General features: G+C 39.2%; 1 protein-coding gene across 7 annotated transcripts in view; it reads right to left on the reverse strand.

The window, feature by feature from the left end:
- The window catches only part of Sncaip (synuclein alpha interacting protein), a 149,251-nt gene that overhangs the window by 56,140 nt on the left and 71,230 nt on the right, over positions 1-21,881 (reverse strand). For 6 of the 7 annotated variants that reach the window (XM_023715343.1, XM_023715345.1, XM_023715342.1 and 3 more), the window contains 2 exons: positions 17,212-17,314; positions 5,337-5,409 (listed from right to left, as the gene is read on the reverse strand). In XM_023715343.1, coding sequence (XP_023571111.1) covers positions 5,337-5,409; positions 17,212-17,268 — 130 coding nt within the window. In that variant the 5' untranslated portion in view covers positions 17,269-17,314. Of the gene's footprint in view, positions 1-5,336; positions 5,410-17,211; positions 17,315-21,881 lie in introns of those variants that run through there. The other variant, XM_023715346.1, reaches the window with a different exon arrangement.

The raw sequence follows: 21,881 nt of genomic DNA on the forward strand, positions 1-21,881 counted from the left end.
CAAGTTTCTCACCATATGATCAAAATTCTATTATAAAAGCAAAAGGGGTATTCAATCCCTCCAACTTCACTTATCAATATATATTTCTAAATTTAAAAAATTTTTAAAACGATGAAAATACACAATAGAAAGTAAGTAAAGCAAACAAAAAGCTAATATGGGGTAAAGAATATGTTTGTGTTTCTTCTAGAAAATGATGAATGGCCTATTTGGGTAACAGAGTATGCTGTTAAGCTGCATCATGAAGCCAGATGTAGAGAATTAGTTAACATCAGTGAGGCTAGATTTGACCTAAGACCCATTGAAGGAACAACAAAATGGAAATCTAAGGTCTAATTAGTTGACAGAGTAAATGGAGATAACTGAGCTGAAAGTATTTTTAATACAAAAATACAAAATATACATATTAATTAAACACAAGATTTTATTTCCAAATTTTCCTGATGAGATCACTGCTAATTCATAAATAACAAAATCTGACTAGTCTATAATTATAAATTTCTAAAAATTGTAATAGAGTTAATATAATTCAATTTGGTCAAGAATATATTTGAATGCACTCTGATTTTGTAAAGATGTGTTTGTGTGTTCTGTGTACTTGTTTATGTGGTTGTGTGTTATTCTGTAAACAGCTGTCCCTCTTTTGTTTGAGCTCAAAAGTTTTTCTCTTTTTGATCATTTGTTCATAACAGAATTTGAGATATAAACTTTAAAGCATGCTTTATCTTGAGTTACTAGCTGGTCTAAGTGATATAAAAATTGATTTACTCACAGTTCATCAAAATTTTAATTAAACAAAATTCATTAAATTTTAATTTAAATTTAAATGGAGAGATAGTTGGACAGGATTCCAAATGGTGGATAGATGGGTGGTCAACCTTTGTTCATTAATAAGGAGCCCCTAATAACCTTCATAGTCTTATGAGGGGCATCCCAAACAATTTGTCATTAAAAAACATAAAGTTTTTCAAAAGTAATTACAATAAAGTTTTCTCATAGAAGATGCTTATGGTATGAAACTGAATTAAGAAAAGTTTTCACATGTATATGTCAATTCATTGTTAATCTTATGGGGTATTAAAGGTTCTTCATGATTCTAGATGTACAGGTCTTCCAAAGTGTAAAACAAAAATTATTTATTATAAGACTTTTCTTATATACCCCATTAAAGAATAACAAATTAGGTAAAAGCTTCTTATATATTAGATAGAGATGATTGGTTAAAAAGGTTATGTCACACTAAAATGAAAATTTAAATATACCACAAAACATCGTAAGGACTGTCATGCTACAATGTGATGTATGGTTCTGGTTTCTAAATTTCAGTGTAAAAATATGTAATTGTTGTCTTTTAACATTCTATAGAGATTTAATTATTAGAATATTAATGGTTGTTAGAAAATAACAGTTCCAGGTGGGGAGATAGTTCAGAGGTCTAAGTGCCTGCCTGGCAAGCTCAAGGAATCAAGTTCGATGCTGGTACCAAATGCCATGCCAGCCCTGCCCTGGGCACACTATGCAGGTCCCAAAATCAGGCCTGGTGGTACATGGCTGCAGCCTACAGCACTGGGGAGGTTGAAACAGGAGGATTACTATGAGTCTGAGCTATGTAGCAAGACTGTACCAAATGAATGAATGAATGAATGAATGAATGAATAAAAATATTTTTTAAAGAAAGAGTTTTCCAAACATAACTACTCCAACTTTAAGGGAGCACCCACCATCCAAACAACAAAATAAGAAAGGGAGATGGGGAGATATGTTGAGAGCTACAAATGCTGGAAATTGATCCTACGTGGGAGGGCAGGATGAGGCCTAGTTGCTTAAAGCACTCAAGCTACCTTTGTCTAGAGAAAAACATCCTGCCTAGACATTGTGGGCTATTAATCGCTAGGCAACCTTATGTCTTGCAACTCTGTAAAGGTATAAATAATGGCACCTACTACTGTTGGGAGGGGAGGGCTTTGCCTATCAGGCTTGGTCCTCCACCTGACCTCAGCAATTATCTCCTGTCTTTATTTTCTGAATCCTCTTGCTATTTTCTCCCAGGCAACACCCAGAGACCAACAGATTCCTACACTCTGCAGAAAAATCTGAACTCTCAAGAGTTTGGCTTCGGTCACATCCCTGACCTCCCCTCTCCTGTCTGACCATGCAGCAGTGACACTGGGTTTCTTTAGTTCCTCATATTGCTAAATTCACTCCAGGCCAGAGACTTCACACTTTCTGGTCCTTTTTCTTGAGCCCTCCCCTCAGATGTTCATGTGACCTTGGGGGCTCTAATGCTCCTTGGCCTCCTAGGCAGTGATAGCTTTCCATAACAAACAGCTGGCCATGATAGGCATGTGTGCCATAGGTTGGTCACAACTGTAACCCCTCCCTTCCTCATGCCCAAAGGATATTCTGTGACATTCATGGTACCACATATGTGAATAATGAATCTTATTTATTGATGTGCTTGTTGTTTGACTGTGACCCACAAAGGACTGTAAACTCCATGAATACAGGGACTCTCTTGTTCTTTGCCAAGTACTCAAGGCTTGGGTAGAGAACACTTGACAAATGCGTGTTGAATCAATAAATATGCGAATAAATAAGAATAATTTGTTAAAGACTTGTTAATACAAGGACAGATGGTAGGATATGACAAAATCTCTCAAACAGCACATGTTTAATGTACTCGAGAAAAGTAAAGAGCAGAGTGAGGTGTAAGGGAGCATCTTCTTGTAGGGTCTTCTGTGCTAAAGTTGATACAGATGTTTCTCAGAGGCCAAAGTGCTTTCTGCTGTCATCTATTTGTAAAGATAGAAATTTGCTAGCACCCCTGGGACAGACTCCCTAGATGGCTGATACAATAAAGACAAGCTAGGTAGGATTAATTCTATATCTTGATACCCATAGCAATCAATGTGAATACTTCCATTCTTTTAGAAATTGGTTCTGAAAATTTTACCGTTTTCCTTTCCAAGCATTACCACAAGATTTCTTTCCAAGTCCACAGATAATGCGACACTGTGCACAGGCAAATACTTCCACATATTCCTTTTTCTAGAATCATTCTTTATCTACTAGAATATAGTTTCTTGGCCTACAGTTGGGGTCTTTCCATGTACCCCAATTTCCTCTCAAATGTAACTATTGCTGGCCACCTTGAGCACTGGGTCGTTGCTTTGGGTGAAGTTTTAAAGTTTGTGAACTTGAAATTGGCCTCTTCCTCCACTGCAGAAAGAATGTCTTAACATCACTGAATGTGAAAGGGCTACAAGTCCCAAGACCAGAAGAGAACAGAATAAATTAGCCAGAGGTAGAATTATTGCTGGAAGTTTCTGTTTGTTCACTTAAGAGTACTTGCTTAACAGAAAAAAGAAATTAACCCTTAATGGGGTAAGAGGTGAATTTAAAAAATTTTCCAAGGACAACATACTAAAATTAAACTGCTGCTGATAAATCTAGCTTTCTTGCAAGGTAGTACATGTAATAGATAAGAAATGTAGAGGAAGACTTCTAGAGGGATCTGAACCTCAGCTCTATAACTTGACTGCTGTGTGACTCTGGGTAGGATATTTAATTGATGTTTCTCAGCTTGCCAATCTGCAACATAAACATCTCATAGTACTTAATGGGTGAACAGCAAATTTATGCAATACTACCGAGTACATTAATAGTACCTATATTATCACTCATGAAAGTTGGCATTATTTTTGCTTCTACTCCCCACATCCAATTAAAGAAAGAAAACATTTATTTGCAAAGTATCTTAAGATACATCACTCAAATTTGATTCTAGCAGTAGCTGGTTTAATTGGTAGAAGTGTCCTTTTTAAATTGTAAGTCTTGCTTAGTTAGTTTCCCAGGCTTGGCCCTGAACTCTTGAGATTCTTGCAATTAGCCCCCACATCCAGCTTAGAAGCTTCTTATTTTATACATAATTAGCCTCAGGCTTAAGAACATATAGCTGATAAACAGCTGAATTCTACCAGGACCCAGTCTTCGAACTCCCTGACCCTGCCTCATTGTCCCACCATCCCTCCTCTGGATCTCCATGTCACAGTCACACAGGTTTTGTTTACTTCCACATACTACTGATGACTTTGGATTTCAAGCAGCAGCAACTGTTGGTGCACTTTGTGGCCTGTCATTGATCACAGGCATTGGCTTAACTTCGAAATAATTACAATTCATAGCCAAAAACCTTGGCTAAACCCTATAGAAACAGGAGAGTATTGAAATAGAAAAAACTAAAGGTAAGTGAAAACTGTTGTTTACATTTTAAAATGTCTTCTTGCACAAATACTGATGCATTACACACACACACACACACACACACACACACACACGAGAAAGCCTAATTACTATTCCTGTCTCATCTAAGCATAGTATAAAAAAAAATAAAGAAAACAAAAAACAAAACAAACAACAACAACAACAACAAAAACAAGCAGTCCAGAAGAAAAGTAAACTAACAAGTCCTCTCAGTTGGAAAGACCTAGAATTCAAGGAGCTGTATAGGTGAGGTACATCTATTTATTTTAAAAGACACTACACATATTAGAGGATTATGGTAATTTGGCCACCAGCCGTGGTTCTCAGTACTCTCCTTATCAGGGGAAGTCTAGTTTCAGCAAGGTTAATCACAATGGTTTAAAGTAATCACCTGGAAAAAGCAAGCATCATTTCATAGCTTACTGCCATGGTATTCTCATCAATATCCTTTTCTCATTTTTATTTTTGCCCATCACAAAAAGAAAAAGCAGAAATGCTAATTTGATTTATGGAAGGCAAAACAACCGTAAGTGTACTTTTTTTTCAGGGGAGAGGAGTACAAGGTCAAGCAGCTGGTTTTCATCTATGTGCCATAATTCTGTTAGTTTAGACTATTAAACTCCAAAGCTCAGCTTTAATCTGAACTGTTATAGTATGCCTTGCTGCAGATTCTATCACGTTGCATCCCTGATAGGGTTTCCGACTTTGGCAAAGCTCTATCCCCCAGCCAGTCCTTGCCATATGGTAGTAAATGCATCTAACATCTTTGCATTGGTGCCTGCACTGTATATTTCATCACCAATGGTTTCTTAGGTTTTCCATAAATTGCTGCACGTACTGTGGTTTAGAGATGCTGAGATGACTATCTGTTTGTATGCAGCTGGGTTTTTATTAGGGCTTGTCTGTCCCATTATCCTCTTGTGGATGAGCAAACATCTATTTGTTGAAGGTGTAGAGAGGGGATGTGAGTGGAAAAAACATAAAGGGAAAAGAAAACAGCAGGAGAACCCATTGTTCTCCTGGGCCCTTGACGGCAAGTCCTGGTAAGGAGGAAAGGCGAGGAGCGAACTTACCTGCTCTGTCTTCATTTTGGGAGTCACATCTTCGGCACAGTTCTGGGATGGTCTTGAGTGATGTGACTGAATACTGAACAGAAAGCCAGAGGAGAAAATAAGTACGTCAGCAATGTAATGTTAGAGCATTCACTGAAGTTAGCCAGAAAAAATAAACACAAGCAGAGATACTGGAGCACATTGCTTATTTCTAGGAAGTCTATCTCCGTGTGCCCCCAATGAACTGCTCGGTCATCAGGCAGCACCTTAAGTTCTATCTAAAAACACATGAACAGATGCAGACTGACTGCAAAGAGGTCTGGCAGCCCTTCTCTAGCTACCAAGGAGGGAAGCTCCCTGCATATATTCTCTCATCACTTCTGCTACTTGAGGAAGATGTAAAAATTATCTGACTATGAGAGTTTCCACAGATGGCCATATATTTGGATTCTGAGTCCCAAGTCAGTTGCCAAAGCCAAGTGGGGGCGTACCGGGCTTCCTGGAACATCCAATGCAGTGAGGAGACCAGGCTGCGCTGATGTTGCCTGGACCAGGCAAAAGTCCCTGACATTGCCGCTTGCAGCAGATTCAACTGCTGCACCTATGTTTCCCTGGGAAATACCAGTGTAATGTCACAAAAAGGGAGAGGGGTGTGGGTCTATGCTTGAAAGCTCATCTGCTTCCTGTATAGATTAGTTTGAAGTGAAAGGAGCCACCTTTCAAGTTTGGTCCCATAAACAGCTCAGGCATTACATCTTAGGATAACAAATTATGATATAAGGAGGCACAAAATCAGAAAAACTGAAACAAATGTAAAATCAATAGACATGATTTATGGGGACTCTATTTGGTGCCAATCAATCTTTCTTGAGAGAAGGTGGTTTTCAAACAAAATAAACAGGATAAACCCTTTCTTTAATCAAAAGCTAAGCCAGGACTGTCTTCCATCACACTTGTACTTTAATTTATGAAACTCAGCTTGCTAAAAATATTTGGCTCTGTACTTTTGAGAACAGTATTCTTATGCAAATGATCATTTACCATGAAGGCCTTCTCACTGCAAAATGGGGGGGAGGGGAGACTGAGGAAAAACATTTAATCTGAAAGAAAAATGATTACAAGAAACCCATTAGGATTATTCTAGCCGTGCAAGTGATGGATGTGTAACCTGGACACATTTGTCAGTGCCACAGTACTTTAGATGGTGACAGAAGAAGCGAGGCATCTGTACTGGGTCCCGTGGAGCTTTGCACTGAGTACCTGCATAGCAAGATGGAGGGAAAGGCAGTTGTGGCTATTGTCAATTTGCAAACCGCACATCACAAACAAATTAAATTCCAGTATTTCTAAGTAAAAAACGAAATCTCAAATGGCTAATTACAGAAATTACTCTTACCTGTCTGATGCAATAACATCCTATTTATGTTGGTTGTTCCTCGGAGACTATAACTGCTTTAGAAAATTAACTATATGTATACAGAGAAGGAGGCTGCTTCCGAAAGGAAAAATGAAAGCATTTTTTTCCTATTATATTATGCTACTGGGGCAGGGGGAGTCAGGGTAACATATAGAAAATGCATTTTTCTTGGTACTACTGGTAACAAGATACCTTACATTTCCGGTTAAGTACAGGCTCCCTGCTAAGGAATCTAGGATACTCTTGAGACCAGCTGGTAAAGGCTGAACAATTACAGCCTATAATCCAATTAAAACTGAGACTACTGTGCTCTTGCCATATTCCCACCCTCTTTGGTTTTGCTTTTCTTCCAAGAGAAAAAAATTCAGAAAGAGGAAATTTAAGATTGAGTATATTTAAATATAAAGACAAATTAGACAAAAGTTGCTCACTGGCCTAAAGATATACATGTAGGTATATGCATCCTGATTCAAACTCCAAAGGCAGATACATTAGGATGTCTGATTTATCACTATGGTCCCAACTCTTCCTATCTGACCACAGAAGTATGTAGTAAGTTTTATTTCCCTTGCACATGTGTATGGCACACAGAGACCAAACAAACGTGTACACACATACTAATTCTTGGGCATAATATTATAGACATTCACAGAAGCTTTTTCGTGTTTAGGTAGTAAGTGGGAATTTCTCCCAAGCCTTCATACTGGCACTAAAATTAACTAATTTTCTAAAAAGGAAATTTTATCTAAGTGTGCGATTGTTTCCAATCTTTCAATGGCTTCATATAGCCTCCAGGCATGGCATAAGCTTAGCTTTATCTTTTAGTACTGTCCACTTTTGCGACAATAATAAATCTCTTTTATTAATTTCTTTAGTGGTGTTGGCGACTGACCCCAGTTCCTGAGCATGCTAGGTAAGTTTTCTACTGTTGAGCTATATACCCTTCCCTTTTTCATTTTGAGCCTAAATCTTGTAAAGTTGCCCAGGGTGGTGGCCTTGAATTTGTGATCTTTTTGCCTCTGTCTCTGAGTAGCTAGGATTTAGGTGTGTGCCATTATGTTTGGCAAAATAACAAATTTCTTACGGTCTACCTACGTATCATTCCTCCCTTTAGTGTCTGCTATTTTATCTACCTAAATGTTACTGTACCCACTCCACTAGGAAAATTCCTCTAGATTCTTTAAGCTTTGCCTGGCTATCACTTCTCCCTTGCCTGGCTCCCTGATACAAGTCATGCCTGCTTTCAAAGTACCATCTCTAGATCAGTGGTATCAACACCACCAGTGAAATCCTAGGAATTTAAACTCCTGGCAGTCATTCCACAGTTTCTGAGTCAAGAACTCTTGTGAGTAGGCTCCAGCAATTTGTTTTACCAAGCTGCCCAGGGACTCCGATGTGTAAATTTGAAAATGGCCACTCCACATCATTTCCTCATCTCAGTCATGCACACGTCACAGAATCTATCGCAGTACATTTCATGTGTGTCTTTACATAAATGCTTTATCCACTTACTAGGGGTGCAGACAACATTTTATTTTCCTCAGATACTAAGTACTTATTAAGCTGCATTATATGAATTCCTCTAGGTTGTCTATGACTTACTTGCAGTAACATTAACAATAGCAGTTTACACTTACATAGAACTAATCTTAAATCCATAATTACAAATTTAACAATGTAATCATGGTGCATTAAAAAAAAGATACTTAATAGAGTAACAGTATCAGTACCTGCTATTGTCCTTTGCATAGGGGTAATGAATTTGTGGAAAGAAGATCTAGATTCAAGTTGTAATTTTGACATTTATGAGCTCTGATTTTGGACAAATAAATGCTTTCAGATCTCTAAGACTCAAGTTTCCTTATCTATAAAACACAAATAATTATCTGAAATAATTGAAGTCATTTTATCAGCTGTTAACTGCCATTAAATGTCGTTGTCTAGTCTCTCTACCCTGCTTTTTGGTGAGTGTTCCCAGCCCTTGCAGCCTCATCTTCACTGCAGTCATGATTCTGAGCTCAGTGGACCAAGATGTAAAAAGTAATGAGACAGGATGAGAGCGGCTAAGCTGGGGCTGGAATGAAAGGGAAGATGGCTAAGCCCCTTCCAGAATGCTACTTGACTTCTTTTTATCTTTTCCTTACCCACACGAGTTTGTTTTACCTGCCACTGAAAACTCAGCTTCACAAACTACCCGGCTGATCCGATGCTGGAAAACCCTGCACAGCTCAGTCTAAATAAGTCAGTCCTGTCATCCGTCCATGCAAAGCATTCTGAACATGCATGGGATTCCCAACATGACAACAGGATTTCTACATCAGGCAATGGGGACTCTGACCAGCCTAGATACTATCTGAGCCTGTAAAGCTTTGGCTTTTATTCCTAAAAACTGAAGCCAGTTGGGTGAACAAGCAGACATTACTCAAATGGTAATGAGCTATGGAAAATGAAAGAATAATATCCCAAGCACCTTTTCAAGCTATAAATGTAAGTAATGAGGGTCCCACTAAGTTCCAAAAGAAATAAGCCACCATCCAAACAACTTTTGTGAAATTCACATTTTTTCACTAAGCTTTCCAAAATTCACACAGGCATCTCAATGGGCATACAATTAAAAAAACCCAAAAAAACCAATAATATGTGAAGGCAAAGACACAGCTCAGGAGATATTTTCAGAGCACAATACTTTATAAACTGCTGACCTCCCCTCCAAAGGCTTGCACTCTCAGTTCAGGAGGCTGGGCTGTCCCCACACACCTCTGAGGTGGTGGCCCAGTCTTGAGTCTCCCTTCCTCTCCTCTCACTTCTTTAAGACTCTTGTCAGCCACCATCCACTCTCTTTGCACCTCCGTGCCACCCTCTTAATACTGGCTTTCTTCTCAGATCCTAGAAAAATAAGCACTCCTGTCACCTTGGAGCACTCCACTTCCTGAGCAGTTCATGGGCATTCCTGCTCTGTGTTCATGAGCTATCAGTTTTGAAAATACTGTCTCTGCTCATCTCTGTTTCCTCTTCTGCATGACTTTGCATAACGCAGAGTCTTACTGTGTCTCTAAGCTGCCTGTGCTGGAATGGGCCCTTTGCACTTTCTGACTCAGCCTCCCAGATTGTTAGGATTAGAGGTGAGTGCCACCATGCCTGGTTACACCAAGGGCCTTAAATTCAAAACAGTGGACAAGGACCAGGGAGATCGCTCAGTGATGTAAGTGCCTACCTGGAAGTACAAGGTCTTGACTGAGATCCCCAGTACAAAAAAATCAAATCAAACCAAAAACAGTGGGCAAGTTTCAATCCTTATCTTTAATAAAGATCTATTTGACATTACTGACAGTCCCTCTCCTTAATCCCTTGAATCTTGTTACCCTCTTTGGCTCATTTAGTTTTTTCTTTTTCTTTTCTTTTCTTTTTTGTGGTCCCAGTGATTGAACTCAGGACCCTGCACTTGCCAGGCAAGCACTTATTCTACTGAGTGAACTCCCCAGCCCTCATTTAGTCTTTTTTATTTCTGCAATCTCTTTTCTAGTTTATTTTATAAAATCCTCTTTTTTCTCCTTATTCCATGGAATATATTTTTGTATATCTATTTTCTCGGACCATTCTTCTCTTTCTACATCCCATATTTTCACAGGTGATTTAAATGCTATCACAGTTGCTACCACTACCTCTCTAGTAAAGATACGGATGATCCACACTTTCATAGAGCATCATTATTTAAATACATTTCACCAATTAGGCTCCATTAATGAAAAGTATTATAACCATCCTATTTTCAAATACATTTGACTATTGCTTGGGTTCTTTAGTTTTATTACATCTTCTTAGATGTTTTAAAAGTATTAATAAAATTTAAATGCTATATGTTGTAATTAGTATTTAAGAAAACTCAGTAACATTTTTTGATAATCTTCAGCGTACTCTGGGATTACTCTAAAATACTACTGATGAAATTAATGTAATAGGCAGTAAGCAAAAGATGACGACCCACACTAGCAAGAGTAGTGGAATCACAGTTTCAAATGACTTCCTTTTGCTATAAGCAGTGCACACAGTTGGGAAATAGCTCCAGGTGAGCTGAGAAGGTTAAGCAGAAGTCACCTGTAGTCACATGAAGTCTGCAGCCAGACTGCCCATGTTATATCCTGACTTCACAACTGTACCGCTAATTTTAAGTTCTTAATCTCTTTGGTAAAGCAGGGTGGTAACAGTTCCTATTTGACAGCATGGCTGTTAAGATCACAAAGCATAATAATAATGTAAAACTTGGGAAATCATGTGGAATATAGAGTAAGTATTCAACAAATGTTAGCAAAATGATAAATAAGAAAATAATTAAAAAGAAAAATTGATCTTGCAATAGGGCAGATGGCATTAGTAACCTTTGTTCAATACTGATAATAGTTTAGTTTTAATCATGAGCCAATAATAAATCACTACCAAAAATAGTATTATTCAACCTTTGTGAGCAAGTCTGTCATGTGCTCCAGCCTAGAACTGTATGAGAAATTTTATTAATGGCTGGTAGGTGTTTATTGAGTGGACTGACAAAAAAGCTAACTGTGAGAGGCAAATAATTTCTATAAAAAACATACAGTTTATCCAATAAATCCAATGACTACGAAGCAAGATAAGAACCCTTTGGGTTATCAGCAGAATAAAACAAGGTAAATAGAAAAAAAATCTATCAGTTGCTTATTTTTCTTGGGAACCACTCTTTCTGAGGTTGTTCTCTACCTTCTATCAGAGGTGTCTGGTCTAAGGCTTGGAATCCAAAGGCCTTGGTTTCAGTCCTGGCATCTAACACTGGCTATGGGACATCAACACATAATCCATCTTTTCTGGATTTGATGGCTCCTAATTCATTTTTTTTTCCTGGGAGGTGTTTAGAAAATGAAAAAATATATATAATACATACGATGTTAGCAGAAGTTTTGTTAAGGCAGGACTGCAGTCTTCTGCAATAAGACGTAATTGGGTTCAAATGCAGGATATTACAAAAACACTATAAAATGTGGAGCCTTCTGAGTAGTTGCTGAAAACAGAACATACTGAGAAGCACTAAGAAAAGTTTTAATTTAGATAAGACTAGGACAACTGTGTGAAAGTGCTTGGCTGACAGGGACAGCTAGGAGGTACATGGAAGTCAAGGACACCTCCTAGGAAGAGCAGAAAGAGTACTGTAGGATCTGTGTATCTCTGGTAGATTTCTTGCTAGAGCAGGACAGTAGAAGGACAAGTAAGGGTCTCAGACTTTTGATTTTCTTTGTATTTTTCTGTTTCACACCTAAAGGTAGGGAAAAGCTGTGTTCTTGTTGCACCCAATTCACTGCCAGTGTCCACTTGGTAGACTTCCCATCCCATTGCTTAGGTATTTCACGGCTATGAAATGGGCCTTTGCTGAAGAGTAAAAAATCCACGAACATAGGCTGAATGGAATAAAAGGTAGTCCCACACAAAACACAAGGAAGAATAGGTATTTTGGTGAAAATAAAATTCTTCTTTATGTGAGGACCTGAAAACTCATTAAAAGTACAGTTTGCCACAACAATTTATTTTTCTACCAGGTACTAAGGTAGTTTAAGCACCTCAGGAAAATGAATCTACATAATTTCATGTTATTACTTTAGGTCATAAAGACTTGGACTATAGAGAATAATAACATGGACACTTATTTGTCTTGGTTACATTCGGTTCGCACAAAAAGTAAGTTATATGATTGTCAAAAAAATGTCAAATTTCACCAAAGTTGTAAGTCAGACTAATACAGAAAGGCAACCTGATTCCCACACAGACAGACATAGTGCTTCACCTATTTCTATTTGTGAGAAGAAATTTACATGCATGGTATGTGTATTACGCATATCTGTATGAAAATCTGTGTATTCACATATATGTATATGTTTACATAATACACATACATAGTCATGTTTTCCTCATCAAAAATCCAAAACAATAAGTAAAGATGATTATCACCTTGCAGAACTTTGAGGTACAGTAAAATCAAGAGATTTCCCTAAGTTCCCTGTAGCTGCCTTTATTTTATTTATACTGCATACCAACTGTCTCACTGCCAAGAAGTCATCTGTAATCTCTTCACTGCCAAATAGGGGGCATGATGGGTGACATGACAGGTCCAGAGACATTTCTACTCAACTAAGTTGTTCAGAAGGGAAGAGAAATGCAGTCAAGCAGTTCAGTATTTAAGTCCTGACCTTGCCACTCCTCCATCAATAATTCTGCAGGAGTCATACACCCCCCTGCAAGCCTCAATTTTCTCATCTGAGAAAAAGAGAGCCTGTCTCCAGGCATGCCAGAGGTTTCTGTTTTAACAACAGAGGGGTGAAGAACAGTAGAGGAATCTGGTTCTCATAGGAATAAAGAAAAACATTCAAAACCTATCTGAAGCCACACAGAGGCCCTATTTTGAACCTCTGTGTTTATGCACGACATCATCTCTCTCACAGACCTGCAGGTGCTGAGCAGTGTTTTGCCTTTTTAGATGGTGAGGTTACAAGGAGTTTATACTCTGCATTTTGCAAAGGATGCACAATATTTTTGAGTCTGGAAAACTTCAGAGTAATTTGGTTGCCTTCTGTGTTTGGTCTCATTGGGTAAAGTTAAAAAAAAAAAAGCTCTATTTTTTTAATACCAATATATAGCTTGTGTTTTAATTAAAATAAGAACCAGGCTCATGGCTAGAGGGCAAACCATGAAATACAAAGCCTATCCTACGTAACAGGGCAGCAGATGGAGAGTAAGGCGGTCTGGGTTCTGGCACGACTTCTGTAAACATCTTTTCCAAATGCAGAGTGCACCTTCCTTCCCTCCAGTACTTAAGCAACAGAATTGGAAGTGCTGTCAGAGTTGAAGGCTTACAGAATCTGAAAAATAAACGCATGTTCATGGGAAACAACTAAATTTCTTTATATGCCAGTGAGTTAGCACAATAAAAACAAGTTCATTTTTCACTTTTAGCATTTGAATAATCTCCATTTAGCCTGTAAAGCAGTTATAGGATTTGTTGCTCCTAGTTTACGTAAATAAATTGAGGGTAATCGAATCACTATTGCAGAGTTAATCTCCACTGCTGTAATTTAAAGCGTTCATGGAGAAAAGAAGTGGAGATTACCTCTGGAATACTGAAATGACTGCTCTCAATTTATGTAAGTTAACTAGGAGCAACAAATATTTAAAGTATTCAACTTGGATAGCACTGAACACTGATAAAAATCTACCATGCTTAGCGTCTGAAGGAAAAGTAGAATTTCCTCAGTGTCAAGGTTAGAACTGACCCGAGTTCTCACCCCTGGTACTATCAAGTTTTAGGCCAGATGATTATTTTTTGTAGGAAATTGTCCTGTATGTTGACAGATGTTTAGAAGCATCCTTGGCTGTTAAGCAACACAAATTATAAATTCAGTCTAGGGGACATCCAAGCTCGTCCTTGTCCTGCCTTTTTGGGCCAGATTAAAACATGGAACTCCCCACTTTTCTACTCACAGCTGGAAGCCTTAGGGCAAGTGACTGCTGTGGTGTTCACAGCACAAGATAAGACCTACTAAAGAGGATAAGGCACCAGGGAAACTACAGTTGCCTCATATCCCTGGTGTCTCTCCTTGTTCTTGTCCTTACAAGAATGTTTTGATCTCCTAGCCCACCAGAGTTGCCAGTACTGCTGCTGGAAACACTCACTATCCTTCACCTGTTTTCTTTTCTTTCTTCTTTTTTTTTTTTTGGCGGAACGGGGGTTTGAACTCAGATCCTTGCGCTTGCCAGGGAAGCAGTTATTCTACTGAGCCATCTCCCTGGCCCCTTCACCTGTTTTCTTGACTCAGGTGTAATGAATAAATACCAAGAATCTGGGTGTCTTGTTGCATTTTGTTCCTCAGTACAACCAGTCATCCCAGATCCCTGCTATGCACCAGTCATTTCTGTCTTCTACTCTTTCTTTTCTCCTGTGTGAAGATGTAACTAGGGCAGATTGCGGAGTCACTGCAGGCATCCTGGATAACGGGCGCCATGCAAAGGATCGTTAATGCCTAGCCTGCACCCCCACTGACTGCCAGTAGCACCTTCCAGTATGACAATGAAAAATGTCTCCAAGTATCACCACATGTTCTTGTGGTGACATGTGGGACAAGGTAATAGCACCACCTACATAGGATTGCTTTGAATATTAAGCAAGATAATGCCTGTCCCATAGTAACTGACAAATACCGCCATTATTATTATTTCATCAATTCTATGCACTTTCAAATCAGTTTTAAATTACGTGCAGTTTAAAGATCAAACAAAAACATAAAGGGGGGCAGTTTGGGTATATAGTATACTATTACAGATGGACTTCTTTATGTTTCAGAGTGGTCAGGTTATAGAAGCTCAACTATTGTGTAATCCTATAGTCTAACTTGTTAAACAGCTTCAGTTATTGCTTAACATATTTTATCCTTCAAGTAGAGCTTCCTAATTCATCAAAATTATGGGCTACTGCCAGATGGTTCTTCTGTAAATATAACTGCTCTATTAGTCAAAAAAATCTTGACATCATGCCTAGTTGTTTCCTTTGAGTTCTTTCTTCAACACTGGTCATATAAATATTATTGTATTATTTGCTAAAATAACAACAAAAGCTATTATTTTTAAGACTAACTCTTAGTGTGCTAAGCTAAGTGTTTCACATATAGTATTACCTCATTCAGTCCTCAAGACAATCTTACAAGTTGTGGGTATTTCAAAAGAGATGCAGTTAGTGTATCCCATCCAATTACCCAGCCAGCAAAGGCCAAGAACAAGGTAGGATTATGGTTGCCTTCAAAGCTGGTGCATTCAAAAGACAACTTTATTATCAAACCATAGAGAGCTGTCATGTAACTCCTAATCACAACATAAGTTTCCTTTGCTATTTCACTTTCTGTCCTCCCCGACCCGCTACCCATCCCTATCTTTGCTTTCCCTGGTTCAAATCAAAATACCTTGTAAATGAGCCACACTCTGAACACTCTCAAGGCAAGCATGACAGTTGAGACAGAAAGATACTGTAGTAAGGAGGAAGCTCACTTACCACTCATGAATAAAATAAAAACACTAAAAAATAAATAAAAAGGAGATATAAGTCACAAGATACAAAGTAACAGATATGTAAAATAAACAATTGTAGAGAGCTAATGTACAATACAAGATTGTAGCTAATAAAATTTTCCAGTCTTTAGTAGATTTTGGCTGAATTTCTTTTCAAAAGGATAACTATGAAATGATGGATATGTTAATTTGTTTTATTAAGCTAATCATTTTACTATACAAGCATATCCTACAATATCAAGTATGCAAAATAAACTTTATTTTTTAAAACTGAAAAAAATGTCTGGAAACAGAGGTTGGATTCCCACTTCTCCTGTACAAAATGAGAGCTATCCAAGATTGTACAGGTGATTCACAGAAATCATCTCAGTAATGTGATTCTTGTGTATAGTATGCATATTTTACTTTAAGGTAGAGAGTAAAGCAGAGGAATGAAACACTGCCAGAGGCATGTATAAGTAAACTCTTCATTTCAGGACCATTCTAGTGGTGACCCAAAGTTCTAGGCCAGGAGAGAGCAACAGAAGATAAAATCAGAAACTGTGAGTGCTTGAAAAGAACAGGTACACAGCTACTCAAACCAGCAGCTTTGTCACCATGCTCTGCGAGTTCGTAGCTGCTGCAGCATTAGATGATGACATGCTCACAGGCGAAGTGACCCTGACTGTGGGCGCCAGGATACAGCAAGGTACCACACACAATTCACTCCAAACCAGCCAAGTGAAGCTGCAAGCAGCAGGGAACTTGTGACTGTAACGGTAACTTAAGAGACTCGGCAGCCCGTGGCATCACAGAATTAAGTAGGACACCATGAGGCCAGCTGGACCAGCATGTTATCCCTCTCCTCAATATTCCACCAGAAGTCTGCTCTTTGTTCTGATACTTAGTGACTGGAAAACTCTTTTCACTTTCATCAGGTAATAAATTTCAATTTGGTTTCAGTCTCTGTCCTTGTGAACTCGAGAATGCTCATTATAAAATACCTAGCCATGTAAGGCAAATGGAATTAACATGCACAGCGATCATTATGCGCATATACAGTTTCTAGACGCGCTCACCAATAATTCTGACTGCACTGGAACATACTAGGGATTGAAGTGCACTAAGGTTAATGTCTATCCTCCCAGTCTCACACACAATTAGCTAGGGCTCACCTTTTGGTCCTGAGGAGCTACCCCCCTCCGTGCACACTTTGCCTACCTCTATCTTATATTCTGAGCAACTACTTTGAAGATAATGATATGCAATATATTAACCATTGTTAATTTCCTGGTATCTTGTTTTCAAATTCTGTCTTTTTAATTTATGTTTTCTTTAAAATAAAATGACTATAACAGAGAAATTAGCCCATCAAGTTGCAGGCAGAACATCCTGAAAACATTGCTTACAAATAGTAATACTTACAGATATATCATCACTAAAGTCAATTTCATCCAAATCAAGGTACTCGGGGGCTTCCATTATTCTTCTTTGTACATTTTGAGTAAGGTCAAATATTTATAATTTCCTGGATAAGACATAAGCAGAAAAAAGGCAAAAAGTTGTTTATAACTGAAAATATCACATGTATTTAAACAAAAACTGAAGGGACCTGGGTGCTCAGGGTTACCTCAGGGCTCATTTCCTCTCTCCAAATGCTCCCCGCTGGGCTTTCCAGAGCAGCTGTGCAGTCCCCAGGCTCTGCACTTAACACCTATGCCATGTGCTTTACTTGCACTGGCTTGTTTTTCTTAGAACAGAAACTCAGGCTGCAATTTCTCCCTAGGATCAATATTAGGATTTATTTCAGTTCACACTCGCTTCTCAACCCACCCTAGATGGAAGTACGGGCTTCAGGGAAAGAGAACAAGCCTAAAAATCTCAGAGAAACCATAGTGGACTATCTGCTGTTGTCATACCCTTGGATGTTGCATATGAAACCATGACCCATAAATTTCTACAGTAACCATAAGAGATGGGTATCAACTAATTAAAAGTGACAAGTACTTTAGAATTTACACTGCAATCACAACCTTCAGCTCAATGAGAAAAAAAGAAACAGAGACAGAGAGACCGAGAGAGACTAAGTCTAGATTCAGGCCACGGAATTACCACAATGCCCTTTGCCTAAACAGCTGTGCCTAACTGCCACTGAGACCTGACACTGGTGCCAGATACCCTCAGCCAGCACTTGCCTCCGCGCTCCTGCGGCCATCCCTTAAATCCGTCAACATGAGCTGCATCACCTCACACTCCATTTCCCCATCACTTATCCCTGGCAGTGGCAGTGGCACCTACAGATGTTAAGAACAGAAATACGGATCTCCTGGCTGTGCTTTGGCGTGCAATTATCTTCTGCCACACAATGCTCAGATACTGAAAGAATGGTCCATTTCCTGCAACTTTTCTTTCTTATTATAAAAACTGCCTCATGTACTCAGGCTCGAGTATTTAAAAGGATTCATTTTGCCCTCAGTCTGTTCTCTAATCAAAGATGTGCTTTTCCGAGTAATGAGGAGACATTACTTGAAACTGAAAGTACAAGGGCTGGTGAGATAGCTCAGTGGACTAAGCGCCTGCTTAGGTAAGAGCAGAGTTTGATCCCCAGCACTAACATGCCCTACTAGTCCCACCCCTGGGCGTGCTGAGCCAGCCACCAAGACCGGGCGTGGTGGCACTTGCCTGTTATCCCAGCACTGGGGAGGCTGAAATCAGGGGGATCACTACGAATCCAAGCTGTGTACTGAGATCCTGTACCAAATACATTAAAAAAAATTTTTTTTAAAGAAAGAAAAGAAAATGAAGGTACATCTAGACTGATGAAAGGGCACTTCTAAATAGAAAGTCAAGGGTATGAAAAGGCCTCTATCTTTTAAAAAACAAATGTCACATTCCCTGATTTTGGGTGTTCCTTTTGAAAGTCATGTAAATGGTATAATTATAATAAACAAAAAAAAATCAAACCCATCACCTAATTTAACTTTCATGTTTTCTCTCCTTTCCTTCCAACATATTCATATCATTTTGCAATAGTTTAATAGAAGAGTTTGCCCAAAAAGGATAAGGGGACTACTTCCACACTCAAATAAGGCTATCCATTTACAATGAGTAGGTACACTTCTTCTGAAATCACAGAAGTTCCAAAGAGGAAAAGAAAATCAGATTGTATTTATACAGACTATTTAAAACCAGATATTATTGATAGAAGTCTTAAGAGTAGGTTCTCAAGCAATTTTCTTGGTATATAAGGATACTACTTTCCCTCTAGTCTTTATAGTGTGTTTCAGATAGACACATGGCTCACACTTACAAAATACTCAACATAACTTTCTCCCGCACTCCACATTCTAAGGTAGTCCAGACTTTGGATTCCAGCTCATCAGCTAAGACTTTATTCCAGTTAGGTTTCTTCCCACTCAACCTGTCTCAGTGATGAATTGTTGATCTACAAACTCTATTCGCATGGGTTTGGTGAACATCACAAATGATGCTGGGTATCAGGATGTGGTACAGAAAATACAAACAACAAGCAGCAGCATCCTGCCCCTTCCCAGGGTAGACTCTCCATCCACCATATTTAAGATTATGTGAAAACAATATACGCATGTGGGAAGAAGAGAGGAGAAATGGAAAAATAAATGAGGTGATGGGTTTAGACATGATTTGTTTTTCTGTTTATTGTAATTATACCATTTGTGTAGCTTATAACAAGGAACAGCTCCAAATGAAAAAGCAAAGCATTCAGAATAAGCAGGAATAAGGAAATATGAGGAAACAAAGCAGAAAAATGCATCAGAGCTGAGGACTAAGTAGATCTTCGATGATCTTCTATGTGAGATGTTGTGACAATCCAGAGTGCAGCATCTGCTGGAGCTTAAACACTCTAATGACATATAACCAGGGAAGAAAATATATCCTAACATCAAAGCAGAGTATCTGTATTTGCACCTGGAGGAAGGCAAGGCTCTTTATTCTATAGGCCAGAAGCCATGAGTTGCAAGAATTGCACATCATTATGGAAGGCCTGGGCCACTGCTTATCCCTATATGGGTTGGATGGTTCAGCCTCAGACCAAATGCCCCATCATCTGAACTTTATTTTCAAACAGGCTTCTAAAACACTGCCTCCTCCTCCTCCTGTAAGATGTCTTACTCTGTGGACAACACAATTCCTCTGGTCTGCTTTGTGCTGTCACTGATGGTGTGAAGAAATCTCTGCAGTTGGCTGGCTACATTTCCAACTGCTTCTTTAGAGCCAAGGGCAAGTCTGCAGTTGCCCGCATGGCCATCACTGTGTCTCCCTCTCTTTTATGTGCCGCCCTTCTGCCTAGCATGTGGCACCTTCGGATAGTCCCTTCTGAGGCAGTAGGAATAGAAGGGAAGGAATGAGGTCAGACTAGGGCAGCTGCTGCAAACGATGAAACAGGCTGGACAGGAAACCGAGCTGGACAGACTCTGGTGATTCTCTCACCCTGCTCTTCTGCCATCTCCCACCAGCCTGCAATGGAAACATGCACACCCCCTTTTCCTACTGACAACACATGTGCTTGAACACAAAGCCCAGCTATGCAAGGCACATGACAGAGCCCAGGAGCTCAGTCTGGTTCACAGATGTGATTTGTTTGGCCCCAGCACTGTTTTAAAAATCCAGCCAGTTGCCAACTTGTAGACTTGGGTGATTTCACATAAAATTCTGGAATTCTGGCTTTGCTTTAAAAATATGTGAAGTTCTGGCAGCAGAGGTCTGAATTTCCCATGACAACAGCTGGCCAGTGCTGAGCAGCAGCTGCTCCTACCTGTCTACAAAACAGACACACACACACACCACTGACCAGGGCCACTCCCTGACGCTTTCTTCAGCCACATGCCCTGCTTGGCCTAGGAGACATTTCAGCATTTGACTCTTCCAAGAAATTCAGTACTTAATAATTACTACCGTCAATACCCTCCCTTTTTTTTTTTTTTTTTTTTTTTTTTTTTTTTTTTTTTCCTCGAATGGCTTCAGGGCACTTTTGGCCAGCGGGAGAGTTGTGAGGTTCGAACTCCAGCAACCTGAGGCTGAGAGCTTTGTGGAAGCAGCCACTTAAAGGCCTGAGCTAGGGCCATGCCCCCCCTCCCTTCTTTTTAATTTGAACTTCCTGCCAAAAAAGTTAACTTCATTTGTATTCTAAGATTAAATCTGTATTTTAAAGATCATTTTAAACTTTCATACTACCACAACAAAATAAAATTTCTTACAAATAACTACTGACATGTTAGCATTTGTGGTTCCACATCCTCCATTTTACCTTAGTACTAGATAAAGAAAACCTTTGCAAATAGAGTAAAACATACGGTAGAGATCATATTTCTCTCACTTTACAGTTAGAGGGTGGAAAGGGTCTTGTTTTGCTGGGATTAGTACCAGTTTACTGAGGAGCAGAGAGTGGCAGGTGGAAGCCAGGCCCACTACAACCGCACCAACAGCCCAAAGCCATCCTCTGGCTGGCTCAGACTAGCAGTGTAGAGGCAAAAGGGCTGACCCTGCTCAGGCCAAAAAGGTATATGCGAAAGTGAAAACCAGTTTCTGCCTCCCCAGAAAGGGGCAATTCAGCTTACAATCCTTTACCTGAGATCATCACTGGTATGCATCATAATTTATTTCACCAGAGCCCCAAGATCTCAGGACTTCATCATTCATGAATTTTCACTGCACCCCCATGCCATCAGCAGTGACCCTGTAAACTGTGGTCACTTGTTATGGGTTCTCCAAGGCTTCCAAAGGCTTTCCTTTGTGCTGCAGACCCTCTCTCCGTAACACACCTTTCGAGATCTGTCTTAAACTGACTGGTTTAAAAACCATCCTCTTCCTAGCTCATTTGAGCTTTTCATTTCTTCTCACTAAACTGGCAATTTTTAATTTGTTACTCACTTAGGCAGGAGTATTGTGTGGTCAAAAACATTCGCTTTGAAGTATGGAGAGAAGCTGAGGTTAGGTGGGGGTTGGGCGAGCAGAGAAAGTTAAAGGAAACACTTTTCAGTAGTTTTGCCCTCCTAATTTGGGCAGAAGATTAGGAGGGGAAAAATATTATAATGTGGCAATGAAACCCTGGATTG

This window comes from Octodon degus, unplaced genomic scaffold (genome assembly GCF_000260255.1).
Source record: "Octodon degus isolate 3935 unplaced genomic scaffold, OctDeg1.0 scaffold00040, whole genome shotgun sequence".
In the NCBI taxonomy this organism is placed as follows: domain Eukaryota; kingdom Metazoa; phylum Chordata; class Mammalia; order Rodentia; family Octodontidae; genus Octodon; species Octodon degus.